The sequence below is a fragment of the Glycine soja genome, chromosome 19 (genome assembly GCF_004193775.1).
Source record: "Glycine soja cultivar W05 chromosome 19, ASM419377v2, whole genome shotgun sequence".
Taxonomy (NCBI): Eukaryota; Viridiplantae; Streptophyta; class Magnoliopsida; order Fabales; family Fabaceae; genus Glycine; species Glycine soja.
Window position 1 is genome coordinate 35,097,993 of NC_041020.1, and position 17,201 is coordinate 35,115,193.

The 17,201-nt window shown below is 31.6% G+C and overlaps 2 protein-coding genes and 1 long non-coding RNA gene across 3 annotated transcripts; 2 read left to right on the plus strand and 1 right to left on the minus strand.

Annotated features, from left to right (window-relative positions):
- The first annotated feature begins 1,455 nt into the window (after positions 1-1,455).
- Positions 1,456-2,755, plus strand: LOC114398786 (beta-galactosidase-like). Its single transcript, XM_028360931.1, has 4 exons — positions 1,456-1,710; positions 1,831-2,009; positions 2,146-2,425; positions 2,543-2,755. Exons 1-4 carry the CDS (start codon positions 1,456-1,458, stop codon positions 2,753-2,755), a joined length of 927 nt encoding a protein of 308 aa, XP_028216732.1.
- Positions 2,756-4,114: 1,359 nt separating this feature from the next.
- On the minus strand, positions 4,115-6,465 carry LOC114399823 (hydroquinone glucosyltransferase-like). The gene is made up of 2 exons (XM_028362042.1): positions 5,752-6,465; positions 4,115-5,033 (listed from the first exon to the last, which is right to left on the minus strand). Exons 1-2 carry the CDS (start codon positions 6,449-6,451, stop codon positions 4,342-4,344), a joined length of 1,392 nt encoding a protein of 463 aa, XP_028217843.1. The 5' UTR covers positions 6,452-6,465; the 3' UTR covers positions 4,115-4,341.
- A 6,522-nt stretch (positions 6,466-12,987) lies between these two features.
- On the plus strand, positions 12,988-13,898 carry LOC114399748. Its single transcript, XR_003663811.1, has 2 exons — positions 12,988-13,193; positions 13,306-13,898. It is a non-coding gene; the product is annotated as an uncharacterized LOC114399748 (long non-coding RNA).
- Positions 13,899-17,201: the final 3,303 nt, after the last annotated feature.

Here is a 17,201-nt window from a genome sequence, read left to right on the forward strand (position 1 = left end):
TATCTGTTAATTGAAATTCTGGCTTCATCAAGGGTGGGTAGTGGGTTTTGTTGCTGCCTTTTGGGTAGTGGGTTCTGTTGCTGCCCTTTTGAGTAAACTCTTACGAGTTTACGATTCGATTCTACGAGTCGAGTTTACGGAACCTCCACGATTCTACGTAGAATCGCGAGTTTAACAACCATGGCTGATCCATTAATATTGTGCTAGTAACCACCTGCTTCTTGTATAGAATTTTTCTTCTTCTTAATTTCAAGATTACTCTATTTATTTTCAGTACATGTTTTTTTTAAAGGTAATTTAAATCAACCAAAGAGGTGGGAACATCTTAGACAACTTTATAACCTTCTAAAGTCAAAAGAAAATATCTTAACTCAAGGTTCCTCGCAAAACACATATTATGACACATGGTTACGGTAAGTTTATGTCTCAATTATCTCTTTGTCTTTATATATATTAATTTGAATTATTTAGTAATGCAAACAATATTATTTTTATAGCCTACAGTGTACACTTATGATGGAAAATCAGTTTGCTTCATTGGAAATGTACATCAAACAAGGGATGCTACAATTAATTTCCGAAACAATGAACACACCATTCCTGCCTGGTCTATTTCTATCCTTTCAAATTGTTCTTTCGAAGCTTATAACACTGCCAAGGTGATGAGAATAATCCTCACATTTTCCTTTTCTTTTATTACATGACCAATCAACTTTAGACATAAAATGTTACTAACACTAGTTAATATAATTTACATAATTTCAAATTAGGTCAACACTCAGACAACTATAATGGTCAAGAAGGACAATGAAGACGAAGAATATACATTGAGATAGTAATGGAGGCAAGAGCCATTTGTGCAAATGAAAGATGGACTAATTAGGGGCATCATTGACCTGAATTGCTCCAAAACTCTTGAATCAAAAGGTTGTCACAAATGATACTAGTGCTTACTTATGGTACATCACCAAGTAATATTCTATGCATCATGTCCTTTTTAATTAATTCAAATTTTGTATCGTGGTGCATCAATTGGCATACCTACTAACTTTCATGAGAAAATTAAATTTCCCCAGCATTGACATCAAAGGAGATGACCCTAGTTGGTCCAAAGAATATAGGCTAAGAGTGCACACCAGTGGGCATGTACTCCATGTATTTGTTAATGGAAAACATGTTGGTATGTTTTTACAGTAAAATATCTTGACCCTTATTATAGATCACACTGATTCTAAATTCCACCGATTCTTTTTCCTCACAGGTAGCTAATTTTGATTCTATAAGCTAATTTTGCTTCCATATATTTACTCAGAACTGGTGCAGCGGTAAAGTTGTGCCTTGGTGACTTGTTGGTCATGGGTTCGAATCCGGAAACAGCCTCTTTGCATATGCAAGGGTAAGATTGCGTACAACATCCCTCCCCCATACCTTCGCATAGCGAAGAGCCTCTGGACAATGGGGTATGAAGTTTTTATATTTACTCAGAACTATGGTCCTTTCTTTGACAACATCGAGGTGGGTGTTCTTGGTCCCGTTCAGTTGGTAGCAGCAGTTGGTGATTATGATTATGATGATGAGATAGTCAAAGATCTCAGCAAAAAAAAATGGAGTTATAAAGTTGGACAGCACGGGGATTATGACATGCATTACAACTATGAGAACAGCCTTAAAACATGGTATACAGATGGTATTCCAACGGAAAGAATATTTGTTGGTACAAGGAAAAATTTCAAATTATTGCTTTACGTTATTCAAATTAATTTGCATCAACAATTTCTGAGATCAAATTAATTAACTACCAATTGATATGATTAATTTGTTTTTTCTTAGACCACATTCAAAAGTCCCATTGGAGATGATCCTGTTGTGGTTGATTTGAGTGGATTAGGAAAGGGTTATGCTTGGGTAAATGGTAAGAGCGTTGGTAGGTACTGGTCAAGCTACCTCGCAGCTGATGTGAATGGTTGCTCTCCAAAATGTGATTATCGTGGTGCATATACTTCCAACAAGTGCTTTTGTCAATGTGTGCACAACCTTCTCAAAGATGGTAATCAAATCAATTTCTTCAACTAATTAATCAATTTTAGAATTGTGTTATTATGGTATAAAAACTCAACATTTTATATTTTGTTGTATTATAACAAGGTACCATGTTCCACGCTCATTTCTTCGTGATGATGATCAAAACACATTGGTCTTGTTTGAGGAAATGGGACGCCACCCCTTTGATGTCAAATTTCTCACGGCAACTTTTGGGAAAGTTTGTGCAAATGCTTATGAAGGGCATACATTGGAATTAGCATGCAATAAAAATCAAGTCATCTCCGAAATTAAATTTCCTAGCTTCAGTTCATCAAAGGGTGAATGCGGATCTTTTCAACAGGGCAATTGTGAATCTTCTGAGGCTTTATCGCTCATTAAAGCGGTAATGTGTCATGCCATTTAATTTCTTCTATATCCATTTGGTAAAATGGTGCCTAAAAGAGTGATAAAGAAATGCCTAATAGCTTTTTTTGTTTACACTTTCTTCTTGTCTTTGCAGCAATGCATTGGCAAGGATAAATGCTCTATTCAAGTTTCTGAAAGAACCCTTGGACCTACCGGGTGTAGAGTTGCTGAAAATAGAAGATTAGCAGTTGAAGCAGTTTATGATATAAAAGTAAGCGACGAAGGGAGGAAACACTGGGTTTTAATATGTGCTTTGGGAAATCATTTAGGACTTAGTTTCATTTTGGTTGTAATGGTTTTGACTTAGAAAAACCACCTAAGACGTTTGTTTTTGGGTTCACAATCAGGCTAGGAAGTATATAGATAAAATTTCCTCCTTTACATAGAATGATATATAATTTTATTTTTGGTATTAATTTTTATATTAACATACGATTGAGAAAACTACTTTTGCCTCAAGGAGTCAGATAAAAATATCCATGCATCATCATAGCTCCAAGCTTTTCACAGACCAAATCATCTAAGTCATAGAATTTAAGATTCTACTTGGACCTATACTTGATGTTTTCAAAGGACTCCAACTTCCAAGTCCTGCTTTAAGATTCTAGTTGGACCTCCCGAATTTTCTGTCTTAAGAGCCATGATCTTGCCCTTGTCGAATGAATGAAACCCATCTAAATTTTCCTTCCAAATATGCACATAATTGACTATGCAAGTTGCGTGGCAGTAGGAGGAGTGGATACAACTAAAATATGGCTTGCTCAGCGTGGGATTTGAAGCAAATACTGTCGTTGCTTTTTGGATGGACTGTGATAATATTTCCCATTTTATGCTATCGAGTTTGCCACATGCAGGAGGTCTAAAGCTGTTTCACCTATGTGCTTTACAATTTAGGCACTTTTTTTGTATTCTGAATTTGGTTCATTGGCCTGCACTACTTGTGCTGCCACATTTCATTCTAAAAAGGCACCTTTCCTCTGCCTATTCGGTAAAAATAGGCATCATGTAGCCTTGTTCTCGCTTTAAATATTTGAATACCTCCGGAATTGTAGTACATTCCAAAAACCAATCTTGCTTACTGTAATTTATGACTTGCAATTTGAAAATCCACAATTTGTTAGTTTTGTTCTGCATGTCCTACATGAGTTTGTCTGGGGGAAAATGTTGGCTTCCCTTGCTGCATGAACACCCAACCTGCCAGATAAATTCCCTTGTTATCCTACCAAACCTGTCACAAACATTTTTTTAAAAGCCAAAAAACTCCATATAATTAATAGGGATTGATGATAAGACAGAAATGGCAAATGTAATTCTCAATGCTTTGTTCAGAAGCTTATGTTTCCAAGATGCAAGTCTGGTGTTCATTTTATCAAAATGCTTCAGATTTAGCCATATTAAACTTTCATACCAGAAGCTTCCTAAAATATATATTTCAGCACAGCTATCATCCCAGCTTGGGAAGATTTAGCCTTAGTGAAAAGAAGCGCATTATCACACATGTGAGATAGATGTGTCATTCTGAGATACATTGGCGTGGTAACCAACTCTTTGTGGTTACAAACACTCCAAATATTTTGATGTTGCAGTCGAAATCACGATCACATAATTTTTTTTTAAAAAAATCTTGTATTAGTTAAGATGGTTGTGCTAGACGACACTGCTGTCATGTTCCAGAAAAAAGTGCATCTATTATTTAGTTTAACTTTTAAAATTCTTTCGACCATCACATCACTGCATTTTTATTTATCCAACTTATTCATACAGAATTAAAACATTACATTATGCCACTTCAATTCAACCAATATTTTTCTTTTGATGATGCTTCCTAGCTTTTTATTCTACTTCTATTAAAGAAAGCCAATCAATCTACTTGAATGGCTGCTATCTTGAAATTCAGTTTTCCAATTGAGTGACAAATTGGAAAAGTGCGCTTGTAGAGCGCCCATGTTCTTTCAAAGCATCAGCAGCAGCATCTTTGAGCTTTCCAATTCTTTGGCGAATCCCTTTTCCTTCATCACCCAACAAATTTTTAACCACCTTAGCAGTTTCTTCTTTTTCCACTATGCCATCATTCTCTCTAAATTTGGGCCTTAACCCCACTCTGAGTCCCTCAGTTACCAAAGCAGCATTCATTCTTTGCTCAGCACACAATGGCCAAGTTATCATTGGCACACCAGCAACAATGCTCTCAACTGTTGAATTCCAACCACAATGGGTCACAAATCCACCAGTGGAAGTGTGACTAAGGATTTGGGTTTGAGGTGCCCAAGAAGTAATAACCAACCCTTGCTCTTTGGTCCTCTCCAAGAACCCATGTGGCAAAAACTTTAAAGGGTCATCATTTTTAACATCAACATCACTAGGTGCTCTAAATACCCATAAGAATTTTTTACCACTCAACTCTAACCCCAAAGCAAGCTCATTAATCTGTTGTTGAGTGAGAGCACATACACTTCCAAAGGAGACATACAAAACTGAGTTAGGCATTTGGTTTTCTAACCAGCTCAAACATTCTGAGTTTCCATTCGACTCACTACTTGGCCCAGTTTGAATGACTGGCCCAACAAGGTAAATAGGAACATTCACTGCAAGAAAAAAAATAAAATCTGTGAAAAAACAATTTATATTTAATTTAAAAAAATATCACTAGAGTTATTGTGATCTTGTACTAACGATAAAATAGGTCTGTGTTCCTCATTTTATCTTGTTTTTAGTCCCACATATTTTCTTTCACATTTTTAGTCCCTCATAAATTGGTCTATCTTGTTTTCAATCACTCATAAATTGTTCTATTCTGTTTTTAGTCTTTTTTTTAATCACTCATAAATTGTTCTTTTCTGTTTTTAGTCTTTGATATTAATTTTAATTGTTAGATGATCACGTGACAAGTAAATTTTGTGTGAATTTTTTAAAAAGTTTTTAGTGGTTTTTAACTACTGCAAATATTTTGACAGACTAAAATCACCGAAAATGTTAAAAAAATCAAAATTCTAAACACCAAAATTTCTGAAACCACCATAATGTTACAAAAATAAACATTTCTCAGAAATTTGTAACAAGTAAAATACACTGGAAATTTTTAAAAAAATTACACAAATTATGTTGTTCACGTCATTACTTAAGAATTAAAATTAACGTCAAATAAAAACAAAACAAAATAATTTATGAGGAACTAAAAATAATATATGAGACTAGAAACAAAAATCGGGAGAAAAAACATATTGTACTGTGTTAATAATGAAAAAACATTTTTTATCACTAAATTTTGATCAGATTTATGTAGTGATTATTGTTGTTAATTACCTTTACCATCTTCATGAAAGGCTGTCACAACATTCTCCTCCATTTCACAGAAGCTATTAACTAAGAACCCACAAGCAAGATCAAACCTCTTGCTACGCTGAAGAATCAACTCATAAGCAAAGCTAGATCGGTCTTGAAAATCATCTGGGAGATCACGACCTTGAATAGAGACGCAACCCGGAATTCGAATACCCTCTACGCAATCCTTGTATTCGCATGCAACTTCTTCATGCAACGTTGGCAAATGCAACAATAGCGAGAGCGTCATGGCAGAAGTAACGATGTACACATACGACGCTAGGTCGAACTCCTTCGCTATTTCTAGCGCTTCATTTGCAAAAGCATCAACAACCAAAGCAGCGAGTGGTGGCGTGGTTGAACTTGCACGAAGCGAAGCCAAAGTGTCGCGAAAAGATTGCATGGATTGAGACACTGCGAGTTGGACTTTGGTTTGTGGGGAAACGTCTTGATGGGGTAGGTCTTGTTCGTTCACCGGAGGAAGAAAAATGTGGCTAATGGCGGTGGAAGGAAGAGATTTGAGTAACATGGTGGTGGAGAGAATTGGTGAATTGATGGTGGGGAAGATGCATGTGATATGGAAGTGGTGATGGAGATGGAGTCTTTTGCATAACTCGATGATGGAGGCTTGGTGGGTAAAAACGGGGATTGTGAATACTGCTATATGAGTTGTTTTGGCCATGATGGAATTTTTGATGTTTGATCACACTTGAGATTTAGGATGTTATGACATTATATATCGGGAAAAAAAATAGTTTTTATATTTTATAAAATTCTTAGTTTTAATTAGTTTACATGTACTTCATCCTTCAACATTTTAGTCATCAAATTTTGAAAATAAATGTTTTAATCCTTTGGATAGGCATGATTCACATTATTTTTTACATGACTACTAGGGAACTAAAGACAATGTTTTTTTTTAAAGATCAAAATATTAAAGGATAAAATACATTAACTAAAACCCAAGATTTTAAAATGTATAAGAACTAAAAGCATTTTCTCAAATATATATATATATATATATATATATATATATATATATATATGTATGTGTGTGTATAAATAGTAACTAATGTATTATGTGTTATTTCATTCATGGCCACCTAACGTAACTCGAACTTTTGTTTGGATAATAAATGTAGCTAGGACTTTTAGATGTAAAAGGAAACGGTGTGTATATCGGTAGTAGAGCTATTAAATTATGGAATTAAATTTCTTTAAAAAGACTCAAGTTGCATGGTAACATCCTTTCTAAACTATTCGGTCAAATATTTTCATGCTACGGTTTTAATATATACATTATTTTGAATGATTATACCATATCCTTTTTGATCGGTCTCATTTTCTTCTCTTATTTATTGTTTCTTAATCCATTACTTTAGTTATTATACTTATCAAATTCTTTCTGTCTTCATGTCTTATCTATCTAACTCTTTCTCCTTTTGACTCCAATCTATCAATTTTCATGTGAACAATTATCTCTTTATATTATTTACTCATGAGAACTCTTGAACATTTGATACTTCCTCTCAACTTGAGTATAATTAAAAATAATTCATTTATGTTAATTAATAATGTTACTTAATTTTTAATATTATTTAAAAAACAAAGTTGATTTCTTAAACTACCATTCACCCTAATTGGTGGAAGACTTTAATTTTATGAAAATTTATTTCAATTTAAAATAATTCCTCTACATTTTAAAAGTGGTGTATAATTGATATTACCAATATGAAAATGATCATTGAAAATATAATGAGTTATATAAAGAAAATTTCAAAAATAATTTCTTCATCTTAATTGAGATGAGATTTTTTTCAACTAAACCAATTTCAAATTTTAAGTCAGGGTCGGTCCAGGACATAGTCCATAGATGCGACCGTCCACCTAAAAAATAAAAATATTTATAGTTATATAGCAAAAAAAATCTAATTATTTTTATAAATGGGTTGAAATTATTTTCTCATTTTATGTCTCATCTTATTCAAATAAAAGTATGACATGCAAGTAAAAAGTAAAAAATATTTAATTTTTTTAATATGTTATATTTATAAATTTATGTTAAATGAATTTCAAGTAAGTGTGACATATTAACATATAATGGACCTATTATAATAACTTAAAAGTATTTTTTTAACAAGATAAGAAACACAAACAACAACTCAAATTATATATAAAAAGTTAGTATATTAATAAAGAACAAAAATATATGATATGATGAGAAAGGAAAAGAAAAATAGAAAGAAAAAAGATAATGAAGAGAATTTTTAAAAAATAAAATTACCTCAAAAAATTATATATATATATATATATATATATATATATATATATATAATGTGTATATCTTTTTTCTTTCAGATATGATCTTATACATAAATATTTGCATACTTGTAATTTGTAGGGTGATGTCAACTGAATGAAAATTGCGATTCATTAAGATTTGTTAAAATCATATTGTTTGCTTAATGCAATCAAACATATCTTTTTTCAATTAAACTATGTGTTCAAATGCTCGTATAAGTTGAACTAGCCTCTGAGTCCCCTTGAGTATAATCTTGAATTTGAGTCTTGAAAATGAAAAAAAAATATAATTGAAAGAAAACATCACATTAAAGGTGATCAACTAGGTTCCTTAATGTAAATTAGTCATCGACAAAATTAATTAATAATTCACACAAATAACATGATTAAAAAAATAAAATTTAAGTGTCCTTATCTATTATTTCACTTAGAGTCTATAAGATATGAGGATAAACTCTATTTTAAATATGCAATTATATTAAATATTTTTAAAAAGTGTTTTATCAATCACAATAATTATTTTTTTTACTTAAGCATGACTATTTTTCAAGAAACCATTATCAATGGCAAGCTCTACATATAAAATTGTATTAAATGTGACTCTACATATTAAATTATTATAAGACTTCTAAATTTATAAAGTGATTATTATTCAACATATAAAATTTTATAAATATTTTTTAATAATATTTTTTTGTTTGATCACCTCAACTAAAATAGTCTAGCTAGCTTTGCCTCTCAGTAGGAAGAATGGTTGGACGGGAATTTATAATTCAACTTATTTTACTTTTGGTCATTTAATACTCTGCCTCTCGACTTGAATATAATTTTAAAAAAACATATTTTTATAATTAAAAATGTTAATTAAATTTATTTATTTTTAATCTTATTTAGAAAAATAAATTTCATCTTTTAAATCACCTCTCACATTAATTAATGAAATACTTCACTTCTACGGTTTTTTTTTCTTCAAATAGGAATAATTTTTCTCCATTTTAAAAGTCACGTAGTTGATATCATGAGTATAAAAAAAGTCATTGAAAATAAAATCTAACTTAAATTAAGAGTATTTTATAAAATAATTTTTTTGAAAGACAAAAATTGCATAATTGCTGACGCATTTCGTATACTATTTTAGTCAAATATTTCCATGCAATGGTTTCCATACATATAATACTCTATTCATGCTGATTTAGTGTAACATGCTCACATATTATTTTAATTTTGGTCATTTAACGCCTCATATATTATTCTATTCATGCTTATTTAATGCAATAAATTTCATACAATCAAGTTTTTTTTAAAGACAAAATTTCATGGCAATGCGTTTCATATTCTACTAATTTAGTCAAATATTCTCACGGTCAAACATTTTCATATATTATTTTACTTATGGCTATTTAATGTGACATATAATATATAATTTATTCATGTTCATTTAGTGCAACATTTTTTATATATTACTTTGACCTTGATCATTTTATACAACATATATTATTCTATTCATGCTTATATATTTAATGCAACAAATTTCATACGATTAAGTTCTATTTTTTAAAAGATAAAAATTACATGATAATACGTTTCATATGCTTTTTTTAGAGAATACGTTTCATATACTATTTAGTCGAATATTCTCGCGGTCCAATAATTTCATGCTACAGTTTTCATATATTATTTTACTCATGACTATTTAATGTGACATATAATATATTTTTTATTCATGTTTATTTAGTGCAACAATTTTCATATATTACTTTAACCTTGGTCATTTAATGCGACGTATATTATTCTATTCATGCTTATTTAATGCAACAAAATTTATACAATTAAGTTCTTTTTAAGACAAAAATTACATGATAATACATTTCATATACTAAATGATCATGGATAAAAAAATATATATTATTTTACGCATGGCTACTTAATGTGGCATATAATATTATATTCATGTTCATTTAGTGCAGCAACTTTTACATATTACTTCAATACTAGTCATTTAATGCAACGCGTATTATTCTATTAATGCTTATTTATTACAATAAATTTCATACAATTAAGTTCTCTTTTAAAAAGACAAAACTGACATGGTAATGCATTTCGTATACTATTCAGTCAAATATTCTCGCGGTCAAATATTCGATCAAATATTTCTATGCTACAATTTTCATGTATTATTTTACTCATGGCTACACATACACTTAAAAAAGTAAAAGAAATTGTGTTAGAAAAAATAACTCATGGATTAACCTATAAAATAAAATAAAATATAGAAAATAAAGAACATAAATCTCTATTATGTTCATCAACCATAACGTAAACACAAATAAATGGCAATGATGACATATAAATCATCCAAGTATCTCAATTTTAGAATAAAATTATAAAAAAAATCTAAACTTGGCAAATTAACCCAACTTGTCATTGACTCATCGAGTTGGTGGGTTGCATTATATAAGGACCTTTCCTACCTAAACCCATGCCATTACTCTTCTTTAGGCCTTTTACTATTGTCTTTCAATATCATATGATATTTCTCTCCATAACAATCCACTTTGAAAACATGGAGAAATAGCTCGTCCCAAACTTTTAATTATTCTTCTACGTCTTTCCTATTATGCTACTACTATTCCTACAACGGTAAGATGCATGGGCTTTGATCTCTTAAATTTTTCATACAACCCTTTTGGTTTGTTTATATTTTAAACATGAAACTTATTGATATATCTTTTAATAAATAGGAATCTCCATGACTAGGAAAGTGGGTCCATTAATGACATATGAACAAGCTAAGGTGATCTCTTTATGTTCTCTCCTCTTTTTTTTTTTCCTACCTTATTTTCATCTTTAATTAACCATGTTAAATGTCATCATGTGATCTATATAGCCAACTATGATAGTGGGTATTATAGATTATCCTCCAACAGAACCAAATTATCCCGTTACCAAATCATCCAATTAAGGAAGAATAATGGTGAATATTACAAATTATCTCCCAATAGGACCAAATCACCCTGTTTCATCAAAATCAGAAGGAAGAATAATGGTGGATATTACAAATCCCCCCCCCCCCCCCCCCCTTCAACATGACCAAGTCATTCTATTACCTCAAAATCAAAAGGAAGAATAATGATTGATATTATAGATTATCTTCCAACATAATCAAGTCATCCTGTTACCTCAAAATCACAAGGAAGAATGATGATGAATATTGAAGATTATCTCCCCCCACCCCCCGTTAAAAAAAAAAAAACTGCTCCAAGTCATCTCATTATCTCAAAATCAAAAGAAAAATGGTGGATATTACATATTATCCCCCAATAGAACCAAGTCATTCTGATACCTCAAAATTAGAAGGAAGAATTATACATTGAAGATTATCCCCCAAAAGGACCAAGTCATCTCATCACCTCAATCAAAAGGATAAATAATGGTAAATATTGCATATTACCCTCCAACAAAATCAAGTCATCCAATTACCTTGTTAGAAGGAATAATGATGATGGATATTACAGATTAACCTCAACAAGACCAAGTTATCCTGCTGCCCCAAAATTTCTTGGAAAACCATAACTTTTATTTTAAATTAGGAAATAAGAACTTAGTTATGATTATGTATGAAAACTAAATAAGAGTGATTTGTGTTGTTATTAATAATATTAAGATTGGTTCCAATATATATTTCTCTCTTTCTCTTTATATATATATAGGAGTTTACTAATAGGTTCATACAATTTTTTTTAACCATGAGTACATTAACAACTAACATAAAAAAATTTAGACAAAAAAACCAATCACTTGTTTTGATTTATAAATTTAAATCAAGGATATAATAGTAATTTAATCCTTATTTTTTAAAAAAATAAAAAACTTATTTCTCTCTCCTCTCCCACTCAATCACTCCTTTCTCTCTCTTAGTCCCATCTTCTCCCCCAACCTATGTATATCTCTCTCTCTCCTACTCTCTGCGCAAAGTCATTGAAGAAGGGGCTCCTCCGAGGTTGTTGTCCTACGTTGACTTATGGAGATGATGATGTTAAGTTTTATGGCATGTGGAGGATGAGATTGTGGTACATGGTGTCAGTAAGAGATTGCAATTAGAAAAACTTATCATTCATGTCTTATCATTCATGTTACAACGGAAGATGAGTTACGATTAATCTCACCAACCATGATTTGGTTCAACCATCTTTTCCTAATGTCACAAGTATTGACTTGGAGACAAATTGAAGTAATTCCATTCTGAGGATGTTATACTTCCATACATTACATGTCACCATGGATGACTACTGTAGGATTCTTCTTTTTCCTCCATCAGTTCACGCATGAGGTCTGCGTTTGAGAACACCGTAGTTGGTGGTGCTTGTGATTTTGCATCTGGTTGTGGGTCTAGTTGAGGTTCGTCTTTGGTGGGTTCGAACGTCTCGTAAAACTCTGCGCGTGTAAGGTTTGGGTGATGTTGGATCATACCTATCATGTTTCCTACATCCTCATCATCAAATAGTGGATACGTACTGTAATGAATGGTACCTTGAGTGACTAATATTAGAGATCAAAAATCAATCCTTGAAACAACTTGTCCCTTAAAAGCTGATATCTTGGTTCTGAGAGCTCCTTCGTCGAGCCCTAGCAACGTGATATTGTTATCACGCGAAGTAACTTTGTTTTCTCACTAACAAACTTACCCCATATATGTTCGACACTAGTAAGAACCTCACCAGAGTAATAAACAAAAAGAAAGTAGAATCAACAAACATTCACTACTACTAATAGCGCATTCCACGAAGTGAATTCAAAGTCGATTGTAGAAAACCGCTTTGATTTGGGGGCAATGGTATTTTTGTAAATACCAATAATATTTTAAAGGCGGTTTTTGGAAACCCGTCTTTAAATAATATAAAACAAAGGCGAAACCGACTTTAACTTTGAGTAATTTTAAATTTGACTCTTCCTCTCCTGGCTTCGCTGGTGCAGTCTCCTCATGTCTCTCTCCTATTCCCAATGTCTCATCTTCCTAGGCTCTCAAGAAGAGGAGAAGACGCGTCCACCTTCCAACCGAACCCAATGACCACCTCCCACCACCCATTCCCGAACCACCTTCTAACCACCCACCCTACGCCGAGGTAAATTTCAGAAAACCCTTTTTTTTTATCATTCCTCTGTTTTTTTTTTTTCAAATCTAGTTAACTCACTCTCTCACCCTTACTGTGTTTGTTTTCTTTTTGTGTGGTGAAGATGATATACACGACAATCGAGGCGCTGAAGGAGAAAGACGGTTCTAGCAAGAGGGCAATAGCGAAGTATATTGAGCAAGTGTATACGCAGCTTCCACCGAATCACTCAAACTTGTTGACTCAGCACTTGACTCACTTGAAGAGTAGGGGATTGCTCCAAATGGTAAAAAAATCTTACGCCCTTCCTAGATCTGTGCCCGTGTCTGTTCCTGGACCTGCACCCACCGAAGGGACATCAACAGTGCCGACTGTTGTTGTTGCCATCACGACGACTCCGAGGCCCAGAGGTCGGCCTCGCAAGGCCCAAAATCCAGTTCAGAACTCGCCTTTGCCTCAGGATACTGTCAACGTGCAGGTTCAGCAGAATGTCGAGCCGGTCTGGGCTGCGCTTGGGCTTGCAGACGAGATTGGGTTATGTAAATTACAAATGTTTTTTTTTTCATTTATTTTTTAAAAACTTTAATTAGATCCCCTTTTGTCTGTTGTTACATTACTTATTTGCTATACCGTGGAGCATATGACTAAAACCATTGTGGCTTTATGTGTCAGTTTATTTTTCACATATAAAATGGTTTTATTCTATTTTTTGGGGTATCTTTGGTTTGAGTTGATGACGAGTGAATAACTGAGAGTATTGTGGTAAATTCTGTTGAACATATGTGAATTTTATGTTTAAACTTCCACTTTAATTTGTGGAGTTATTGTGAACTGTGGAATTTATTATGAGTGAATTATACACTTTGAATATAAAGCTTTTGTAGTAATAATGTCTGATGAATATGTGTGGAATTCTGTTTGAACTGTGAGGTTGTTTGTTTAGAAGGACTATTGTGATGTGCAGAATTTAAGACGAGTGTCTGACAAAAGTGATTTTATGAACATAAAATTTTATTGCAAGTTCTATTTTAAAATCTTTTTATGATTAAAATTGTTTTTGTTCTTAAGAGGCACACAATTTATGCGTTTTGTTGTTTTTCTTTATAAGCGTAATGTCTGTTTTATGAACTTATTGGTAGTATTATTTTGTTGCTGAAAGATTGATTGGGAAAATAGTTTTATTATGTTATACTTGTTCGACTTTAAAGTATCCAAAAATTGGGCTATGCATATTACAGTTGTTTTAGTTTTTAAATATTTCTTAAAAAAGATTTCATTGCATCTTTTATCTGTTTTTAAACATGTGTTAATATTTTTATTTTAATTATGAAAATATTGTATTTTCAGAATTTTTTTTTCTTTTTTAATTTTTCTTACTTTAATATTTTTCAATTCATTCTTTTCTATTTTGTAAGAATATTTTCAACCCTTTTTGTTAATATAAAATTAAGGAGATTGCTTTGACATTACCATATATATTTCAGCAGGGTTTTTACTCATTGAAATTAACACTTGAAGGGAAAAGATATTACTCTGTTCACTCTTTACACTTACCTTTTTCTCATCTGCAGCTCATATACCTCTATATTTGTATCCCTTCCTTAATACAACCAGTAAGTCCAGATTATTTGAGTATTTGAGGCTTACCACTGTTGGAGTCATTGGTGCCTCTAATAGAACTCCTGAATTGCTTAAAATGAATCCCATTGGAAAGGTACACTTTGCTTGTTCCCGTCTTACTACTTAAAAATAAAGTGTTTCTCTTATATGGATTTGCCCCCCTTAAAAAAATATGGATTTGCCCCCAAGGAAATAGTTCTTTTGAGGAGAGAGCAATTGTACTTTACAAGGTTAGTAGTATATATATATATATATATATATATATATATATATAAAGGTTATGTGGTTAGTTTGTTAGAATATTGCTACTGCAAATGGGGCCTGGACTTTTGATAATTTATCTCACCGATTTTTTTTAACATACTAGTACAATTGTATTAGCCACGTTATAAGAGACGTTTTTTTTTGTTACACGTTATAAGAGATTGGCTTTCCTATTCAATATAAATATAAAATATAATACATCAAAAGATATATGAATGTCGAACAATGATGACATATGAGAGGAAAATATGGCTTACTGACATTATAATTTCTTTATACTAACAGTAGATCAAAATTAAGTAGTTTTGACTATACATTTATAACTTATACTTAATTTTAATTTATTGCTTGCTGTAGTTTTTGAATTTCCCTTTAGGACTCTAGATATACTGTAGCTGTTTGCCATGTGTAGGAGTATCTCTAGATATACTCATGCTTTTTGAATTTTTCCCTTTACTGAGAAATTCTTCTTAACTAGATTGTATTTTTAGTTTAATTTTTATATATTATTAATTATTAATGGGAAGTTTTTTTCTCGATAATAATGGGAAGATTTTTATATTGGATCACTAAATAAATGGGAGTTATTTTGTATCTATGGCAGTTTTTAAATAATAGTGATTTATTATTGTTGTAAAAAATAGTGGTTTATTCAAACAAACAATTAAAAAATCAATAAATTTAACATAAAATAGATCCTTAGTTTGTGTACTGATTGATTGGTATTGTTATCATGTTATGGACATTTAAAAAACACTATTATTAGGTATTAGTGTTACCGTGATATAGTCTGGATGTTTATAGCAATTCTCTTTTTAAGGCATATGAGTTCTCTTTCATTTTCTTTACATATTTGTATATATACCTTGTGTGAGTGAAATGACAAATTGTTATTTAACTATAAGTTTTTTTTTCTATTGTACTACTAGCTACTAAAACATATATACAAGCAAGGTAGTTTCTTGTACTTATTCATTAACTATTTTGATAGTTGAAATTTGACATGAGTTTATAAATTAAGTCTCATATGAGACATTACCTAGCTAGGACGCCACAAAAATTTCAGGAAAATAATAAAAAAAACAACATTCTACATCGGTTATGGAGGTACAAACGATGTAGAATGTGGACATTCTACATCGTTTATACCTTCAAAACCGATGTAGAATGTCCACATTCTACATCGTTTGTATCTTCAGAACCAATGTAAAATGTCAACAATTTTAAGACGGTTCTTCAACCGATGTTGTCATTCAACGACAAGGGTCTACCACCACGCGTCATAACCGGTGTAAAATGGTCATTAGAACCGATGTAGAATGCCTTTTTTTTAGTAGTGATTGGTGGCAAACAAACTAAGTGTAGAGGAGATATGGAAGGTGGATGGAGATAACGCCTTATTGGGGTGAAGATGGCAAGTGTTTGTGAGTTAAGGATGTAGCCTACATCCAAATAAATATGGTTAAGATGCGCAATTAAATTGAATGCACACTGTACTGGTAGTTGATAAATAATTATAAGTTAGTAGGTTACAATAACATTTTTTGTGGGGCATGCACGTTTTTTAGACAAAATGACACTGTTGAATGGAAAATAAAGTTGTTGAGGGCTCTCTTCACTTCACCAATACATTGGTGCCAAAAAAGGATTATGTTAACTTGATGATAAGTGTATCAATTCGTTTTAAGTAATAAAAGACTCGGAAGTCCAAGTGTCAAATTCATAAGAACTTTGGTTGTACCTAAGTGATGTAAACTCAACTATTAAGCAATTAGAAGAAGCAAGAGAGATAGAAAATTGTAAGTGTGAAAATTGGAGTAAAAGAAAAAGAAAGAAATAATAAGAAAAATAAATAATGATTTAAATGTAGAAAGATGAATTCAGAATATGATAATGTTAGGACCTAACATGCCAAAACTACTTATAATGCAATGTTAATGATTTTCTCTATCTAATGAAATCCTTGTTTTCACCCACATCTGTTAAGACACTTTATCTTTGATTTCCTACACGAAGAGTCTAATTTATTTATTCTTTTCTCTCAAATTTCTTTGCAAAGATAAAAATAATAAACCATATTAAGATTAGAGATGCATAAATCGGACAAAACAAATATCAATCTATTTGTAGTAATGA